Genomic DNA, 20,411 nt, shown 5'->3' with positions numbered 1-20,411 from the left:
ACTATATACAATCAATTTTAGTGAAGTTTGACGTTTTGCAGAAACTGCACTGCTCGGTGCATTCCGTAAATACACCGTGTCCTTCCTACAACCTGGTTTGGGTTACGAGAAGGACATTCGAGACGTTTAAAGGAGTTTTGATATAGAAAGTAAACGGATGAGATTAGTGGGTAAACATTTTTGGTAAATACTGGAAGTCGGTAATTTAGAGAGGCCTTTAAGACATGGATTGCCAATAAAAATCTTTTGAAGGCAAATCTTCCGCCAACACCGGTCACATTTGCTCCTCATGACGTTAATGATTACGATGACATGACATATACACTGTCAATTTGATTATTTTCTTGGTTAACCTCTGTTAATCTAGCTATAAAAATTACTAAAGTCACTTTTTCTTATTTATATTTCTTGAGAGGGAAGAATCATCCATTGACAACTCCCACCTTGGGCGAAGTGAGAAGAAGTGTCAGACTTTAAATGACTAACTATAAGGGTTCCGTTTTTTGCCATTTGGCTACGGAACCCTAAAAACCACCCCATTCCTACTCTTGCTTTTTGTACCAAAGTGTATATAGTACAGACACTACCTACTCAAAACAACAGTAACTATTCAATTGGCACAAAGAAAGTACCAATTTTTCAACAAAATAAGACAGTTATCATCGCCCAACTATTAGAAACACATTTAACTACAAACATGCGAAAACATTTGAAACTTTTTCTCGTCGTCATGCGTGTTGATAGATAATTCAATTGACGGATAGATGTGACGATATACCGTGAAGCGAGATAGAATTAATTGGCTAGTGTGATCTGAATCCGAATGACCTTGTTATTGGTGATAGATGATGCTGCGTGTTTTCATTTTTAGGGGGATTTCAATTTTATGATTTAATTGCTGGTGCGTAAAGTTGTGTTTCAGATAAACAGATGTAGGTTAGGTAGGCAGAAGTTCTTACTCAAAATTTTTTTAAAATACATATTAACACCAATTTAAAAAACACTTATTTTTTAACACTTACTGGTTATCGTAAACCATCCCTTTCTATGAGAGGGAGTGTCAGTCTCTTACTGACTAAAAGTCACCCCGTTCCTACTCCTGCTTTTCGAGCCGGAGCCCCGGTAAACCCGCTAGGTAGTCCGCAGCATCAGCCCTATTTTTTTTTTTTTTTTTTTTGTTTTAAAAAACGTTGCCCCACACTAGGATTTTCTCCTGTGTCGTGGGTGCGTTTACAAACATACAAGTTCACATACACATAACACCCAGACCCGAAACAACAATTTGTGGATCACACAAAGAGTTGCTCCGTGCGGGAATCGAACCCGCTACCCGTTACACGGCAGCCAGTTGCCCAGCCACCGCGCCAACCGTGCAGTCATAAACTAGATACACTTGCAACTTATTACCTCAGCACTAGCATATCCGAGCATATTTACAGCAAAACTTCATACTTTATCACGTCCATATCATAAACCAACAGTTTCCAATACTTTGTCAAGATTTAAAAATATTCCTTTCGTTTGAACATAAGTATTTTCAAAGACAACATTTTTCTCCTTCGACTTTGACGTACAATTCTTTGAAATTGAGCTTTATTTTCAGGGGTAAAGGTTTCTTATTGGAATGTTTTGTGTATTCTCTAGTAGATGGCATGTCGAGAGGGTTTGAAACGGAAGATTCGCATTCAAATGAACCTGCCGAACTGAACGGTTTGTATAATACATGGGAATGGAGCATCAACAAAGGAGATCGGTAGACAAGCGAAATATAAATACAAATAGGCCATATTTGATATGAAGCATGGCGAAGACAAATGTATAACCTGGGTGTCTTCAAAGCCCGAGTGAATAGGTTGTTTATGGGCAGACGTGCTCCATCGTAGGCCCCATCATCACTTACCATCAGGTGAGATAGCGGCCAAACGTCGGCCCATTTAACAATAAAAAAAATAAAAAAAAATGTAAAATAACATCATGGGTTGTGTTCCCAATTTTAAACGTGACATCCACCTTCTACGAGTATTATTAGCATCCCATAGCTCTTGATAGTCCACTACATGACTAGGAGCATCCTCTACAAGCGGGTAAAATACTACCCTGCTCACCAGATGGCACTAGTGTAAACTTCTCGTTCTTCGTCCGATAGGAAATTGACTAGTGTCACACCATTGGACGTTCAATATTTTTACAGTTGCTGTGATAGGCCAAAAATCCTCTAGCGACATTTGAGATAGTTACAGTGAACAAAAACATGGTAGCACCCTATTTACAAAGCTCCGTTTTATCAGAGAACACTAGCCATGCTTGATGTGTGTTAAATGTGCAGGTAGACCTTAACTACATCAGCATAATTACGAACGACTGAAACTCCAAATACGATAACGAATGTCAAAAATCGATCCTTACCACCAGATTTTGAATTTACATACTTAGGTTATTAGTGGGCTCACACATTACCCGCATTAGGCGATAGGAATAACCACAAAATCATTTACAATCTCAGCTAAACAGTTTACCATCTTCAATAACAAAGTCAATTGCGAACAATCCTAGAAATACCAACCACATTCCGACTGGAATCATACCTGGCTATTATTTATGTATGAAATACCGCCCGTAGCTTCACTTCGGTAATACATATATGAATAATTTCGATTATGTACTTTATTACCTTTATACACGGTAGAAATGGGGTTGTGAGTTGAAATTAACTTTGGTTGGGGTGCTGAGGAAGAGTGTTTTGTTATGGCAGTGGTGTTAGTTGTAAGTGGGTGTTAGAGGTTCGTAATGTGACTGAAAAGTATGGTCTTATAATGGACCTACGGATCGGTTAAGGCATGAAGCAAATACAAAGTTTGTACTTGATTTATGGCTAGTTTTTTAATGGTATAAGCCGGTAAACGAGCAGACGGATCACCTGATGGTAAGCAATCACCGCCGCATATGGACACCCTAAACCTACCAGAAGCGTTACAAATGCGTTGCCGGCTTTTTTATGTTAGAAACAAGTGTTGTTGGGGAATCGAGATTTAGGAAGATTGAGAAGAGAGGTAATTGGACCTCCGGTAACTTCACTCACACAAAGTAAGCATTGTTTCATGATAGTTTTCTTTCTTTTTTTTTGCAATGGAACATAAGTGCCTTATGGTTATGTGTTATGAGTGTTTGCAATTCTTAAAGTTTAAATTTCAAAACAATACAAAAATATCCAGAATCCAAAGCAATATAAAATAAAAAAAGGAGTGTGCAAACCACTTTTCTTTTCAATGTTCGCAATATCTTTCCCATCTTTATCAAAAAAGGAAATCGCTCATTTGAACATCGGAAGTATTTACTCACCTAATTCGTTTAAAAAAGATATTATCAGATAAACAAATGTTTACAAGATCACTATCTGTATTAGTATTGTATTTCTTAATTGAGTTAATCGATTGTATTTTAGTGCGATAACAAACTTGTTAAAATAGTGCGGATATGAGTAAATATCTGATGACATAAGTGCAAAACTGAAATCAGGAAAAATTACTTTATTTTATAGGTTTTTTAATCTGTTCTATTGTGTTTTTATGATAACTATCGTGAGACACACGTGAGTTACTGCGGTACTCAGAGTCATTTAATGGTTCGTTAACCCAGTCCCTAGCAATTGTATTCGCAACAAAATCCTTACTAAGGAACAGTTTAAGTAATCATTAAATATCTCTGAGTGTGGCTAAATTAACTAAAAATCACGGTTAGTAGAGTTTTTCTCCATTGATTTTGAGGTATGTGAGTAAACCGTGATTTTTTAGTTAATTTAATGTTCTATTGTGTTTCAATATTTTTTGTCAGGTGAAAAGTAGTCACCGTAACGGCCTATAGACGTCTGCAATACCAGAGACATTGTTCACGCTTGTTACTGGTGTAACTGTTAAAAATAAAACTAAACTAGGTAGTGAATGGCAATGAATTTTATTGCACCAAAATGAACACCAAAAACCGTACAATCCAATCATTTTGATTACCCATAAATTCGAAAATAATTCCAGTGCTCAGCCGTCCGTAGCCTAAATCAAAACCACTAGACTATCATTAGCAAACACTGTTGACAAGTGCATTCAAAACGAATTACGCGTTAGCAAAAAAAAGATATCCATCTAAAAAAGGTAACAAAAAAGTTCATACACCAAACATAATAATCTATAGTTAACCACAGACAATGATGACACTAACACAAACATAGATAATCAATTACAACATGCTCACAGACTATACAAAGGCTTCGTATATCATACAGCCTGTTACGTCAATAGCTACCAAACGAACGTAATCGATGTATTGAATAGAAATTTGATTTCAGTTTCCATTGCTGTCTTCCAAGGTTAGTATCGATCAAATGTTCTAGTTCCATGCGATGTAGGGCAGGATTGATTTGCGATGCCTATTAAGGTACAAGCACCTATAATATTTGACGGACCGCACCTCCGCTGTTTATTAATCAAACATTTTAGGGGAATTAAATTGAGACAGTTTTTTGTCAAGATTTTTTTAAAGGTTGGCTTTTTAAACTGGCTTATGTAATTATGAATGAGGATTATGAAACCAATTTAAAATTAAAGGACTAATCACATTGTTAGAAGAATGGCAATATTCCTGTAATCGAAAACAATTTTATTGTTTAACTTTTTAACATTAAAAAGGTTGCGATAAATATGAATTTAGGAAAACCAACATGTTTGCCAAAATACACCAGCAAGCACTAGTATTCCAAATCCACGGAAAACCTAGAATAAAGCCAAAATATAGCTGACAGTGACTCATAAATTTTGCTAAACCAACCGCGTAAAGGAAGTTGTCCCAAAAAGGTGAACATACAACGCTAAGAAAACAAAACACACTTAGTCTATGGTCTAGGCTAGCCCGCCAAAACATGACATTTTCCGCCATGACAGACACACCTCTAAAGCAAGAAAAAATAAAGAACTGAGTCACGTAGTAACTACTACTGTTATAATTATTTTACTAGACCGTTAGGATGCATTCCAAGACTATGATTTAAAATATTGGCACAAGATACAGCAAATTGTCATCGGGAGACAAAAGAAAATTAGTTTTGGCGCCAACGGCTGGCTAGGAGAAAATGTCGGACGTTGTAACTGTTTTTTTTTTTTTCTTATTTATTTATGTTTAGTGCCTCGTTAGTGCATTGGTCATTGAGGCGTATGGAAAGACCTAGTTGGAGATTGGGGGTGAGATTGGCCCTTTCGATCTTTTGCAACAAAAGCCTTGAAAACTGAAATTAAGAAATACCTAACTACAATTGTCATTATTACACACATTATAGATGATATACTACATAAGTTATTGTATATTTACTTGTATTCGAAGTTGATTTATTTAGTCAGTTTAAATACTGCTCAGTATCTCAGCGATTTTCCACTTGGCAGCCAAAATTTACACATACGCATGTTCCCGTACCTACTATAATAAATCTAAAAACAAAACTGTCATCCAACTTCCTATTTTTCTAAAATAGAAAACTATTTTTATCGTGGCAACATAAAAAATGCGGGTATCACCGAAAAGGGCGTAACTGTGATAAACGTGAGTCGCCCAATAGCGTCACAGAACAATCTGGCCAGTAGACGGTATGGCACGCCCCCTTGGCAGAGTCTGCGCGTGATTCATTCGAAAATGTCAAGCGCGCGACGTTTGTCGAAAAGAAAATCAGACGGCTGACGACTCTGACGGTGCACGGTAGTGTGACAAAACACAATAAGTAGATATAATCACTGATAATGAATGACAAATGGTCAAAATACAATTATAATTAAAATGTACCTATGAAGTGAGTGAGACAGAAGATTCGCTTTATTGTTTCATTCGAAATCTGTGTGTGTAGGGTAGTCTCGCATCACAACGACTGGGCATTCTGAATCTATTTTATTATCTCAGTGGCATGCGAGCGCCGACCGCATGCACACTGATTTATTTCTGACTAATCCGTTTAATTTTTTGCGGGTGAAATGCCGTATACAAATCTTATTATTCATAAGATTTGTGATAATCATTTTCTTGTGTCAACGCAGTTAGTTATATTAATGTAATCTGTTAGAAAATCTTACTCCACAGCGTTAGGAACTTTAATCGGTTAATCGTAATTGGAGTTAAATATATCTTGGTGATTTATGTATTTTCTTTTGCGATGAGACGTTTCTTGCGTCGCCAGCGCATGTTGGCCGACAAACATAAAGAATAAAACACGCAACGAGACTCGGCAATGAGTTATTTGTACTGCAACCATGTGCTTTTTATTTCATTCATGAGAAATCTCGAGATCACAACGTCTTAGTTTATTTAGTGCAAGAAATAGTGTGCACAATTTTTATTGCTGTAAACACTCTCGACAATAAAATGTTGAGAGTAATTATTTTTGAATTTGTTCTAAAAAGATACGTTAGAAAGTTTAATATAAGAACCGTTAAAATGTAATCGTGCGCATAGGTATTGGCGCGTCAAATTTTATGAATAAATTGGCAAATTAGCATAACGAGTTACCGGTTTATTCGGCGGCAGCATTAAGATGCTTTCTTTTTTGTGTAGACAATATGTCTATGTTTTTTTTTGTGATAATCTATCATGAAGACCTTATTGTGATCAGTTAAGCCGAAAGATGAAACTAAAACAACATTCCAAATTACATAGTCCTATGCAGAAAAGAGTATGCACTGTTAAATAACTACTATCAAAATCCATTCCTATATATGTATCTCTCTCTCATCTCATATATCTTTTATACATCTCTTCTCATCCTATATATCTATACACAAATCAGTCACCGTGTTTGATGCACAGGCATCAAACCCACAAGATATGCATAGTATCAATAACCACACACCCACGACAACAAAAAAACTAAAACAACACATATGTGTCTAGTTCAAAAAAAAAACAACAAAGCATGCAAGAGCACCCATTCATCTTAAGATCAAAACACGTGTTAATTGTGAATCAAAAGTCTGTTTTATTAGAATAAAATCTGTAATTGTACAAGTTTTGCAACTTCCATGATTATAGAACGCAGATGACGGGGAACGTTTGACGATTAATTGATGGCACCGCGTGCGACTGGTGTCTGGATCGAAATTGAAATTATATTACTAACTGTTAGTTTAATTGTTAGGTGTTTTATGATTTATACCAAGAAGATTGATGGGTGAACTTCTTTACAGTTAGAATTAATTGCATGCAGAGTTTTCTAAATGGTTTCTTTGAGATTTTTTGCTATCTGTGAAGTCAATTATGAAATTCGTAGTAGTTAGGTAGTACTCTGCTAATCGTATTCAGTTATGATACGAATGATATGGTATGACTGCACGGTTGACGCGGAGGCTGGACTGGCTGCCGTGTAACGCGTAGCGGGTGCGATTCCCGCATGGAGCAACTCTTTGTGTAATCCATAAATTGTTGCTTCGGGTCTGGGTGTCATGTTTGACACAAGAGAAAGTCCTTAAAAAACGTAGAAAATTTATTATAATCAAAACTAATTTCAAAATTAAGATAATACGCAAACATTTTACGTAGAAATTCTTCAGTAGAATCAGTTCAATTAATAATTTATTCTATTTGGCATAAGCCATGGAATTTACAAATGCCAATTACTTAAATCAATCAAGTCGACGTATAAGCATTATAATTGTTTCAAATACAAATAAATAAAGCTAACAGCCATTTGTACAATTACATTAACCGTCTGTAACTCTCCAATTCCCGCCAAATAATACAATTCTCATTTTAAAACTGACATTTGTCTATCGAGTTTGCCAATTTAGAAAAAAATGTCAAAGAGAATATTTTTAAAACTGTTCTTTATTTTAACGCGAAGCACTTTTTATTTTTTTAACCTTCTGACCGCCACGGGTCAGACGTAGACTTGGAAATCGTAAATAAAAACTTTTTTATCATACTTTTTTCACGCTCGTCCAACGTTTTTGTGTGCATACGTTTGCATACATTAGTTTTGCTTTATTTTCCTGGCTTAAGCTATGTTTCGCTGGCAATTATATCCGTTTGAGTTTGTGCAGCTTTTTGATCTTTTTGCAAAGAAGGGGGGGAATGGAATGAACCAGAATACTTTAAACTTGTATGGTGATTCATTGAGAATTAGGTACTTATTACATATAGGTTTTGTAAAAAGGAAAATCACCTTATAACACAAATGGTGAAAAGTGGGTGTACATTGTATAGCGGCATTACGTGCCGCAATTTGCTCTTCTGCCTACCCCTTCGGGAGTAAAAGGCGTGACGTTGCTTTAAAAGGGAAAATTATTATTACAATCAAAGCCGTGTCAGGTAGCAGTCGACAGTTTCGTTAACACAAACAGTTGATATCATTTTAAATAGACCAGACAAAACAAAGAATTCGAACCACCACGCTTTAATCTAAAAATAATCTAATATTTTTCAATACACACGATAGCAGTAGCACATATTGGATTACGCATATCTGATTAATGAACACATTTTATCATAATACAAATAACCACTAACGAAGATAAAATTATTTGTTATTTCGTAATGAATGGGAGCTTGTAAATTGATGGCGGTATAAAACATTGTGATAAGAAAGCCCTCGCGTCGGTTTGATAACAGTAGTTTTATAAATAAAGTGAGTTTTGGCCTAGTCATGAACATTTCTGTAGTGAAAAAAAAACTGCACATTGGCATGGCAAAAAAAAATTAGATAGTTACTAGTAGGTAATTTGAATAAGGATATCGTGAGACATTAAAATCCGGCGACACGCACGCTCATGAATGAGTCTCGACTGAAACTCGACTAGTTTCCTACTAAATAAACTAATCGAGCTGAATTCGAACATTAGTCAACCAACAAATGACAATTTCTTATAAGAATTAAAATAAGTCAATAAGTCATTTTAAATAATTAATTGTCGAATAAATGTGTTTTGCTTTCAAATTATTTTTATTAAATAAAGTACAAATTGTTAATTCTTTGGCGCGAAAATTCGACCATAAATAATGGATTACGTAACGTTTATCCATAGATAGTGAAGCTATAGTTTATTGTCAATGTAAAACTACCTATTCATGCTAATTAGTACGATAAAGGACGCCATACTGAAAGAGATGGATAGATAGCGTTTGTTTTATCATTGTTATACTTATTTGTTATTTCCGAGCAAAGGACACCAACAAAGGAAGTTTCAATTCCGACGATAAAATAATAATTATTAATTTACAATGTTTACTACTTAGTCTAGTATTAACTAATAGTTTGACGACTCGCATAAAAAATGGAATCGATTAGAAAATCGAGTCACGTCTACTACTTTGATACATTTAATATAAAAAAGCACTTTTTCCGCCTACACTATTTATTTAAGGTTTTCATAGTGCGATAAAAAAAGGTCGTAAAATATTTTGCCGATGAAATCATTCCCTTAGTGAGCGTGAAACGGGGATAAACGACTTAGAGATAAATCGATACAACACAACGTTCATTCGATACATTTTATCGATGATAGCCGAAATTAAATCGATTCAGTATATTACTATTTAATGCGACAGACTAGAATTCATTATACCATATACGACAATACGGAAATACGCGTTATGCATCGCGAAGCGAAACAAAAAACACGCGCCGAATACAGGTTACCGCATTGAGTGAATGGGTCAATCAACCATTCTTTGTGTCAATCAAAACCATAGTGCACAATTTAATTTTATCGTGCAAAAATGTTTTAACATTTATACACGTTCACATTTTATTGTAAATGTAAATAACTTTGCGTTTTAACGTAAAATATAGAGGGGACATATTAATGCTCAATTATTTAGGGTAATTAAATTAAAATTTGCTGAAAATCTTCAAAGTGCGTGAGTCTTTGAACGCCTTTGAAGTTTGCGAGAACATAGTGGGGGCTTAGGAACATTATTTTGTTGTTATTTAGCGTATTTAATGAGAATTATGGAGATTTACCCAAATATTTTTTTATTAACGTTTTCAAATTTCGCCTTCAAAATTTTCGTATTTATTTCATTATTTGCGTTTACGCATTTTACTTCCTTTCATACACGAATTGCACCTCTTTAAAAATGACATATTGTTTCAAGTTACAATCACATATTTTTATAGATACGTAGCTAACTAAACTATTAAAACGCGATGGGCGCATAAATTGGAACTCAATCAAAATTTTCAAATCAAAACAAGGAAACAAGAGTAATGAATGTTGCAATAAACATTTTATGGTTGTAAATTAATTTAGTACACTTTGATCTCTTGTAAAACAGTCATCAAAGGCCAGTATCACAAATTAGTTGAAATTAGAAGTTTGATGTTTTGTCTATGGCTTATTTTGTAATATCGAACTTATTATGAAAACTTTCAATGCAAATATGTAATTTACTTAGAAACTAGGTACTTATAATAACTACACATAATTTAATTTTACTCATGTCAGTTTTACGTGAGAAATAATTTGTAGATTTTTTTACGACTACCTACTTTATTAATTGTGATTTAATCGTAACGTAATATTAGGTACATAACAAAATTAATTCTACATGTGAATTCGTTTTTTTACGAGTAAAATTTTTCATAAGAACTTAGTTGGATCATCACGAAATATTTTCTACTTAGAATTTTACGAAACTCAATTGGATTTTAAGAGAAAACTTATCGAGTATTGAAGGTAGTAGGAAAAATGATATTGGAATCTACCTGCAAAGATCCACCTCCGGAATGCCAATAAAAATAGCGTTACCGGCAAAAAAAGAAAAAGTATCTTTGAAATTAGGCATAGTTAATTAGTTTCCTATTTATAGACCTGTTAGCTGTTGAACTACGGAACCCGGTGGGTACTGTGGTATTGTTATCGACCTAGAAAACGGGAAATTCTTCTGTTTCCCGCGAAGCGAGAACACCAAAAGGCCTAATGACCGAGCGATGTCAATCACATTAATTGACAGTGTCTGGGCAAGAAGCTATTTTCGTTTATTTCGTAAACGTCGCACCAAGAAAAATCCCTAGCGGCAAATTAAATTAAAAGTGAAAAAATAAAAAATCCGTACGTACCTACATTTATTTTTTAATTTAATCATGTGTCAACAAAACGTAACCTCAAAACGAGAAATCAACAACGTAACGTGATCATGACAAGAAGCGTAAACTAAACGTTCTAACAGTCAACAAACGATTATTATCATAAATCCGATGATTACAGGAACTATTACAAAAGAGTTTCGTGACTGAAACGCGAACATGGAACGGGAAATGTACAAAACACGGCCATTTTCGACGGCTCTACGTAGATATAGGTTTGACAATTGTGTACATAAATATTGTTACTCACCCTTTCCACGTCCAGGTCGGTCCCTGTACACAGTCTCTTGCCACCACTACCGTTGTAAGCCATCGTGCACCACAAAACAAAACACAAATCACACCGAAACGCGTTTTGTAGGAAACGAAACCGACAATACCTCCTTCTACGGCGGTCGCGAGCAGACTGATTGAACGAATGGAATCTATTGAGTAATGAACGAATGAAGAGAAGGACGCGCAGAAATTGGATTGCCGCTTTATTTTTTTCTACCAATTCAGTATATTACTGCTAACGTTTTGGCAGATATTGGAGTAGATTTCATTATTATATGAATTTATATTTACAAACAAGAACAAAGTTAAAGATTCCGTGTCATTAATTACGTCTTTTGGCTTCAGAATTTAAAAATGAATAAGAATTATTAGTAGTTTCAGGGCAAAACTATGCAACACTGAATTCCTATCAAAAGGTTGTTCAACTTTGTGAACTGTCATTCATTGTTTGTTATTGTGCGATTTCTAACTGCAATCTCTTTGCATTTTATTACAGAAAATTGTAAAATTATACAATGAACGTAAGTGAAGAAGAAGAAGAAATAAAAATCGAGTATTTTGAGTCATTTGAAACAGATCCATTGTGCGAAAACATTGCGAAATGCGACACAAACGTTACGAAACAATCAAATATTCCCAATGAAAATATAAATCAACAAGTAAGTAACAGTAAAAACTATAAAAAAGATATAAAAAAATATAAAAATACCGTATGTATAATCGGGTTTTAAATTGTAATTGTTAGTCACGAATTTAGTAATGCAGTATGAAGAAAATTTGGCGTGAAGCCAAATAAATATCATCGCTCGTCGTACGAGTTTGTAGTAAAAGAATCTTTTTTTTTCTTTAGGCGTAAGAATTCAGATTCCAGCCAGTCTTTGTTTTGTTCTACAAATTACAATGTGTATATTTTTCTTGTGGTTATACATTCCTAGTGTATGGAATATTATTAAACATTGGACTAAATTTTGTTATAAAAACGCAACGTCACGCCTTTTATCCCCGAAAGGGTAGGCAGAAGTGTATATTATGGCATGTAGTGCCGCTATACAATGTACATCCACTTTTCACCATTTGTGTTATAAGTCCCATGAAATTGAGCCTTATTGCCATATACTGGACACAATTCCAGAATCCAGACTTAATTATACTAGTTGATCTATGTCTTTTATAATCCTTGAAGGGTTTTCACTAATTATGAGTTCTATGTAATACAAGGTGAACCTATTGCCATACTCCACTCACAGTTTAAGACTCCCTACAATGTTTTGCTCAACATGGTAATCAAACCCAACCCATCTTCATAATAGGTAGTGACACACAGAGTGCTTCAATGGTCAGGGCCACCCATTTACATTGTTCTATTGAATTTCTTTTGAAATTTATCATTTTGATTGCAGGAAATGATAAATACTATAAGCGATTGCCGGGAAAAACATGAATATCATGTAAATAATAATCAAAATATTTTCCCTGTGGTAAGTTAAAATAAATGTTTTAGTTAACCGTTATCTTATCAATTGAACTAGTCACAAGAAAATTATTAACAACACAAGAAATTTTATCAAACACAACGCATTTCATCTCTGCCGCAGTAATTATTGACTTCACTGCACAGTTGGGCTTCGGCGCACCGTGTGATCCACAAATTGTTGTTTCGGGTCTGGGTGTCATGTGTATGTGAACTTATATGTTTGTAAACGCACCCACAACACAGGAGAAAATCCTAATGTGAGGCAATGTTTATTATAAGAAAAAAAATTAACCTGTATTGTTTTATATTATTTTCAGGACAGCAAAGCTGAAGACACATGGTACAAGTGCATAGATAGTCAAGGACGATACCTCTGTAAATTCTGTGATAATTCATATTCAACTATCCAAACTGTCCGACACCACGTCAAGACTAAACACTGTGATAAATGGAATGAAATGAAAAGTACTGGAATACTGAAACTAAGAAGACGTAAACTTAAATGCCATATATGCAAGAAACTGTTTAAAAACATGCTCAACTTACAAGAGCATACAAAATCTCATGGCGTTGAAAATATACAAAAATCTTGCTTTATATGCCATGCAACATTTAACAACGATACAGAAATTTTAACTCACTTGGTCAACGAACATGAATCCGTTAAACGGAAACTTCATCACTGCAGTTTATGCGGTTACTCTACTCCTAAATTATCTCATTTTAAACAACATGAGAAAACCCATTTAGATGTTAAACAAATAAAGTGTTCTAAATGTGATTATACAACGTACCATACTTCAAATATGAAGATACATGAGCGGATACACTTGAACGATAAACCGTATACTTGTTTGTTTCCGGATTGTGGGTACCAATGTGCAACGAAGTCTGGACTATCCAGTCATGAGTTGCAACATGGGAAGGAACGGAAGTTTATTTATTGTGATAAGTGCAATTACAAGACTGTGTATAAACAAAGTTTGAAAAAACATATTGATAGTCATCGGAGGAATAGTTTGAAATCTAAGTTCTAGATTGTGTATGTGAACTTGTATATTTGTACCACACTTTAAAAAAATCATTGATGACAATTTATTTTATGTTTTAATTTTATGTCTCTCTTATTTTTGGAAGAAGCCTACCTTTCTAATATTATTAGTTTATTGCTATTTGACTACCTCGTTTGTTGAGCGCCTGTCCAACAAGTGGTATCGGGTTTGATTACCGTGTAGGGATTTTTTCAGATTTTCACAGTTTATAGCATGGATGGAGTCTAAAATTGTATCCGTGTCTAGGTATGTGGCAATAGCCTGACCTAAAGAATGATGACGGGGTATAATAATTAAAAATCTAATTAGTCAGTCAGTTAAAATATTATACACGTATTTTTTATTTTGTCATATAACATAACAATACTTAGAGAAAACGAATCAAAGTTTAAAAAAGCAAATACGTCATTACATCGTATAAGACGTACTTACTTAGAAATGACGTCACGCGATATTTTAAACCAATATACCTATCTTACCTAGTAAATAGATATAGGTAGATACCTATTTTCGAAAGTGTGTTTCCGTAAGAAAATAAAAAATACGTGTCTAATATTTCAATCTACAAAACAGACATTAAAATAAAAATTAGTCATTTGTAATAGGGAATATGCAGACAATTTTTTTATTTTTTAAATTCAATTTTCACTTCATTTTGATGTAAAAAAAAATAAACCATAGCTGTAAGAGTAGTAATTACTTTTTTATAAAATTTTAAAAATAGTGGTTTAATTTGACGAGTTCAAACGCTCCTATTTCTCGCGCGCTTGAGGCGTGACGTCATAGGGCACACCTGTCATTGTATTGTTTGTTTACATTGAGAGTTTGATAGATAACAACACGCGTAATAATCATGGAAGAAGAAAAAAGCCATTTTATAGATATTGCATGGTACCAATGTGTCCTAACAATATAAAAAGTACACCAGATAAAGTTTTTTTTGCTGTTCCAAGAGATCCAAACATACGTAAACAATGGTGTGAGGTTATGCGAAGAGAATATAATGTATCTTCAATATCGCGTTTACATTGTTGTGAAGATCATTTTAATGTAAGTATTATATTTGGACAAATAACATCTTGTAGTGTTCTAGAAATTTCTAGGTTACAGAACTTTATTTAAGTTCGTAACCTTATTTACGAATGTCATAACATGTTAGAAGATTCTTCATCTGAGCTATTTCTACTTATCCTAAGATGCTTCACCAAGTGTTGTGTTTATTTCAGATCAAAGAAGATACAGTAAATTATATTAAATACAAGCTCATGAAGGAACAAGGCGAAAAAGTTAAATTATTCTTAAATAAAGGAGTTATGCCTCATAAATTTCAATGCCAAAAACGAAATGCTCCAGGACCACAGGAGAGAATGTATGATTCGAAGAAGAAAAGATTATCACTAATAAATGAATCTTTCTTTGAACCTGAAGTCAACAGTGAAAATGTTTTAGAACGTGAAACTTCTCAAACAAGTTATTGTGATGCCGGACCAAGTACTTCCTATATTCAAGGCTGTGAAAATGATCCAGTGAGGCCTAGTACCTCTGTTATGGATTTGTCTGTAATAGAGCCCAGTACATCCCATGTTGAAGTCTCTACTAATACAGAAAACTTCCTTAGTGACAAGTGTGTGCAAATAAATAAGAGACCAAACTTCAGAAGTAAAAGTGTTCAAGTTAATTTAACAACAAAGAAGACTAATGTAGCTTTATCTCCTGTTCCCCTTCCATCACAAAATATTGGAACTTCACCAATAAAACCTGCAACAGCTGCGGTAAAAAGAAATTTATTTCCTACTAAGTCGGATACAACATCTATTTCTTCCATTTCTTCACAGATATCTCATGATTATGAACCCTGTAGCTCATCTGACTTAAGTTATTGTGTGCAAGATGAATCAGCAGATTCAGATGATGAAAAACATTTTAAAAATGTAATGCGCAGTAGTATGTTAAGTGCCATAGATAGAGAACCCAAAATGTTACTAGGATTACATAAACAGTCATATCATTTAATAAAACTATTAAGTGAAAACATTCCACTTCCAACTGTAGACATATTAATAACACTTAAGAAATTGAAGTTAAATGAATCATTTGGCATACTTGCTTTACATTTTGGCTACTCACAGAGCACTATCAGTAGAATATTCAATAAAAGTTTACCTTTAATCGCATCAAAAATGAAAGACTTGATTGTGTGGCCAACACCAACTGAGGTATATAAAAATTTACCTATATCATTTAGAGCGAGGTATTCAAATGTTATTTCTATTATTGATTGCTTTGAAATCCAGATTGAAAAACCTTCCGATCCAGTCCACCAATCACTTACTTGGTCACAGTACAAAAAATGTAATACATTGAAGTATTTAATTTCATGTACACCAGATGGGTTGATTAATTTTATATCCGATGGATATGGTGGAAGAGCTACAGATGTCATGATAGTGCAAGACTGTGGTTACTTAGACTGTTTACCTCCAAAAAAGCAGTTATGGCGGACAGAGGGTTTAAAGACTTATCACATTTACTGGGAGCCAGAGACTGTACTCTCGTCCGGCCACCTTCTGTTTCACAGTCCAACCCAAGCACCAAAGATGAAGTAAAGCAGTCAAAACGAATAGCAGCTTTGAGAATTCATGTTGAACGTGTAATAAATAGATTAAGAGAGTTTCATATGTTACTGCCTCATGCTTGTGTAGACTATAATTTAATACCTGTCATTGATGATGCAATAACATTGGCATGTGGTTTGGTAAATATTCAGGATGTTTTAATAAAAAAATGAATTAAGAATGCATTTGTTTTATTTCAGATAAAGTAAAAGTACAAGTTTTTACAATTTACCTATTTTTGGGAAAATGGCTTGATGCCAAAACAGTGTGCATTTTTCTATTATTGTTTCACACAGTTGTTTTTTATATTCCACCTCTATAATATTTACTTTCTTAGAGGTTTCAAAATTATTGTCAGCAACACAAAAAAGACCCTTACTTTTATTTCCAAAATGCATCTGAAGTTGTAGTTGTGCCATATATTTTGGAGCCACTTCACTATTGCTGTCAATATAACGGCTCAACGCTTTTTCTGATGATGGGCATTTAATTTCTATGCTGTACACAGTACTTTCCCCATCTGGAGAAGCCCCCATTATAGGATGAGCCGCATTTAATTTTAAGCCACACTTATTTATTTTTATTTGTTTAATTTTCTCTACTTCTTTTAATACTTGACTTTCTAAAAATCGCCCCCTTTTCATAGCTTCTGTGTCCTTTAGTTTGGTTGCTCCCAATATGTTCTCCGTTAAGGAACCATCCAGAACTTTACAATGTGCAGCCTCATATGCCTTAGAAGCTGTGATTCTTCCATATCTTAGCTCATGCCATAATGGACAGTCATTTTGGTCTTTAGTTATCAATTCAGCTTGTTCGCATGCTTCTGTACTCATTACCAGTTTGCAATATTCAACAAACTCAACAGGGTTTGTAGCCTTGCTTGCAAGAATTAAATGATGGATCGACAGTCTCTCTGCATTGTTTGGAGATTGATAAAATTTCATCAGATGATTATTTGTATCACCAACACTCACACAATTATTTTTTACTACTGTTAAAAAATTGCCAGTGCTTGAGGAATTTGATGCGGGATTCACTTTAGGTGCTTTGCAAATATCTTTTGCTTTAATAAACTTCAAGCTAGTACCAACTGAAGAAAGCTTGGATTTTTTCCAATAACACTCAATGCTTGTACTTGGAGGATCTTCACTACGTCGGTGAAGCCATGCTAAAAATGCAATAGCATGTTTACATCCTCCTAAAACAAAAGAATAAAATTATGTTTTTTACACAATATATCATTCTGGTAGTAATGGTTAACCTAATGGTGCTATAAGTTCTTGACTTCATAATAATTTGACAATCTTTATGGTTACACATGACTTATGACTGTCAAGAGTTTTACTTAGATAACAAGTATATCATCAGCCACAAACACAAAGTAAGTAAAAGAGATCGTACCTAAGTGTGCTGCGCAATCCAGACATTCCACAGAAATTACAGTTTCTTCAGCTTCATCACATACAGCTTGTACTGCATATGACTTCTGACGAACATTGTGCTCTGGTGTGATGCGAGCTTTCACTACACATAAGTTCCCTTCTCGTTTAATTTGTACATATCCTACAGCTGAATCGCCGTATGATTCTCGTTGAGACCTGTAATAAACAATAATCTAGGTTTACTTACTTACCTACTCTCATAAAAACATGCGATTGATTGTATAATCTAATTCATACGTGTTTTAATAAAGTATAATGAATGTAAACAACATTTGAGGTTATATTTAGGGAAATAATTAAATAAGTGCACGTATGCATAAAAACAGGTTTACTAGTTTAAAAATACCATGTTTGACAATAATTACCTTGCAGCTTTTACTCCTTTAACCTCAGCAGATGTAAAATCTGGGTTTGACGCAAAATATGTGGTCATCATAAATGCATCTATTTTTGGAAGATTATCCGACTGTGCTTTCACAAAACCGTTGTCCGTCATTGCTATTGATGATGCTTGATATTTCTATTTTAGAAAACTAAGCTAGTATAGAAATACAACCAATTTTTCTCTCAAAGTTCTCAAACACAAGCTGTACCTCTACCATGAGTTGACACTTTGACAGACAGTTGAGTTGGTACACGTGACTGACTGACAGGACGATAATGTGCCCTATGACGTCACGAGGCGTTTTACAAATTTGAATTACGCGCGTAAATTTTTCACTTTTTGATTTAAGTTTTAAATAATTAAATGCATATTAAATTAGGAAATAACGAATTGAGTGTAATACTACGACCTTAAAAGCTTAGGGAAAAAAAAATCAGGCCATTTTATTTTTTATGCATATTCCCTATTGTGGTACTACATGTTATCTTCATAACTGGATAACACCAGTACAGCTAAACTTGATGCAAATTCAATACTTAAAAATATAGATACAATAAATGTACCTACCTATGGTTAGTTAATTATAGGTTTATGTCATGCAGTTACAGTCCATTATCAGCAAATAATGCAATTATTTACGACAACAATCTACAAACACGTTATCAGTAAACGCAATGCAAGGTTGATAAAATATTATCTAAATTACAACTGTCCTATCCCAAATCTTGATTTTGATAATGAAATCTACATCACAATCATATGATCTACATTTATCAGACTTAAAACATGATTTATAGTTGTTTTTATCATTAACGCCACGTATTTTTAAATCCCTGAAGAATGCACTTAGGTAAGTCCCTTGTCAAGGTACAAAGGTTGTAAAACCAATGTCACGCCTTTTATCCCCGAAGGAGTAGGCAGAGGTGCTCATTACGACACTTAATGCCGCTATACAATGTACACCCACTTTTCACCATTTGTGTACTTTGTGTCATAAGTCATAAATCCCATGTAATAGGGGGTGAGCCTATTGCCATATACTGTACACAAATCCAGACTCCGTGTTACCACTAAGAAATTTTCTGAAAACCGAAAAAACAAAGGTTGTAATTTTAAAAATACCTATCGTGAGACATATATATCACTCATTAAAATTAATGGAGAAAAGCTCTACTAGTTTCGAATCACAGAGGGACTCTTCATCGCCATAATTTTACAAACTTAGTGGTGGCCCGGAGGTTTAAGACGCCCGCATCTCATGCATGAGGGTGCGGATTCGAAACCTACCAACGACCAGAACCAATGCGACTTTTTCCAAGTTATAAGTTCTTTCTTAGACACCACTGACTAACGGTAAAGGAAAACAGGCCGGATTGGTCTTAATTCCGGTTAAATCCAGCCGGATTGAAGGTTGTACCGGATTGCAATCCCTAGTCATAAATTGCGATCTCATACAAAATTCTGTCAAAATTTAAAGTTTTTGACATTTCTTTAAATTAAATTTGACTAGTTGGAACCTACCATATTTTAGAAAAACTAATTAATGGAAGGTGGTTTTAAATTTTTAATACCTACTTTGACTTGATACTTTGACTCATAAGGAAATCTTACCCACCCCACCCTAAGCAGTTACCTTACACTATCGACCACTCAATCACAAACAAGACAGACTTTTACGGATAATCTTTTTACCTATTGGTACCTACATAGATGCAGACACACGACTTAACATCCCACTATGCAACACCAGTATAAACTGACCGTAGAATATAACAAAAGATCATACAAAGCGAGACTAAGATAAACTGGTTTATGTGTATACAACTGTCCACGTGTAGATTATTTATTTATTTCCAAATACTCCACGCGGGAATCCCTCATTATCAGAATTGAAGCACGAAAACCAACCTTATCGCAAAGGATTAAAGGTGAAGTTAAAATTACATCAATGTCAATGCAATGACGATAATTTCATTAATGCTTTCAAAAAATATCAATACCTATCTGCTACGCTATTCTGTAATTGTTAATTCGAAACATTGGAAGTGAACTCGATCGCT

General features: G+C 34.3%; 4 protein-coding genes across 8 annotated transcripts in view; 2 read left to right on the top strand and 2 right to left on the bottom strand.

The window, feature by feature from the left end:
- The window catches only part of LOC118276558 (heterogeneous nuclear ribonucleoprotein L), a 439,770-nt gene extending 428,237 nt beyond the window's left edge, over positions 1–11,533 (bottom strand). For 2 of the 4 annotated variants that reach the window (XM_050699949.1, XM_050699952.1), the window contains exon 1: positions 11,358–11,532. In XM_050699949.1, the coding sequence (XP_050555906.1) occupies positions 11,358–11,420 (63 nt within the window). In that variant the 5' untranslated portion in view covers positions 11,421–11,532. Of the gene's footprint in view, positions 1–11,357 lie in introns of all 4 variants that reach the window. The other 2 variants (XM_050699950.1, XM_050699951.1) reach the window with 2 other exon arrangements.
- Positions 11,534–11,825: 292 nt separating this feature from the next.
- On the top strand, positions 11,826–13,950 carry LOC118276559 (zinc finger protein 510-like). Of its 2 annotated transcripts, XM_035594899.2 has the most exons (3): positions 11,826–12,042; positions 12,784–12,861; positions 13,175–13,946. In XM_035594899.2, the coding sequence occupies exons 1-3, from the start codon at positions 11,899–11,901 to the stop codon at positions 13,892–13,894; spliced, it is 942 nt and encodes a 313-aa protein (XP_035450792.2). In that variant the 5' UTR covers positions 11,826–11,898; the 3' UTR covers positions 13,895–13,946. The 2 variants fall into 2 exon arrangements, with proteins under 2 accessions (XP_035450792.2, XP_035450794.2); XM_035594901.2 differs by lacking the exon at positions 12,784–12,861 and having other exon boundaries at positions 13,175–13,950.
- Positions 13,951–14,507: 557 nt separating this feature from the next.
- On the top strand, positions 14,508–16,709 carry LOC126911652 (uncharacterized). The gene is made up of 2 exons (XM_050699947.1): positions 14,508–14,959; positions 15,136–16,709. The coding sequence occupies exons 1-2, from the start codon at positions 14,798–14,800 to the stop codon at positions 16,513–16,515; spliced, it is 1,542 nt and encodes a 513-aa protein (XP_050555904.1). The 5' UTR covers positions 14,508–14,797; the 3' UTR covers positions 16,516–16,709.
- LOC126911653 (uncharacterized) lies at positions 16,699–18,822 on the bottom strand. Its single transcript, XM_050699956.1, has 3 exons — positions 18,332–18,822; positions 17,926–18,122; positions 16,699–17,722 (listed from the first exon to the last, which is right to left on the bottom strand). Exons 1-3 carry the CDS (start codon positions 18,460–18,462, stop codon positions 16,746–16,748), a joined length of 1,305 nt encoding a protein of 434 aa, XP_050555913.1. The 5' UTR covers positions 18,463–18,822; the 3' UTR covers positions 16,699–16,745.
- Between the last annotated feature and the right edge of the window lie 1,589 nt (positions 18,823–20,411).

Source organism: Spodoptera frugiperda, chromosome 17 (genome assembly GCF_023101765.2).
Source record: "Spodoptera frugiperda isolate SF20-4 chromosome 17, AGI-APGP_CSIRO_Sfru_2.0, whole genome shotgun sequence".
Taxonomy (NCBI): Eukaryota; Metazoa; Arthropoda; class Insecta; order Lepidoptera; family Noctuidae; genus Spodoptera; species Spodoptera frugiperda.
Note: the sequence above shows the minus strand (reverse complement) of the source record. Positions and strands in the feature narration are given on the sequence as shown.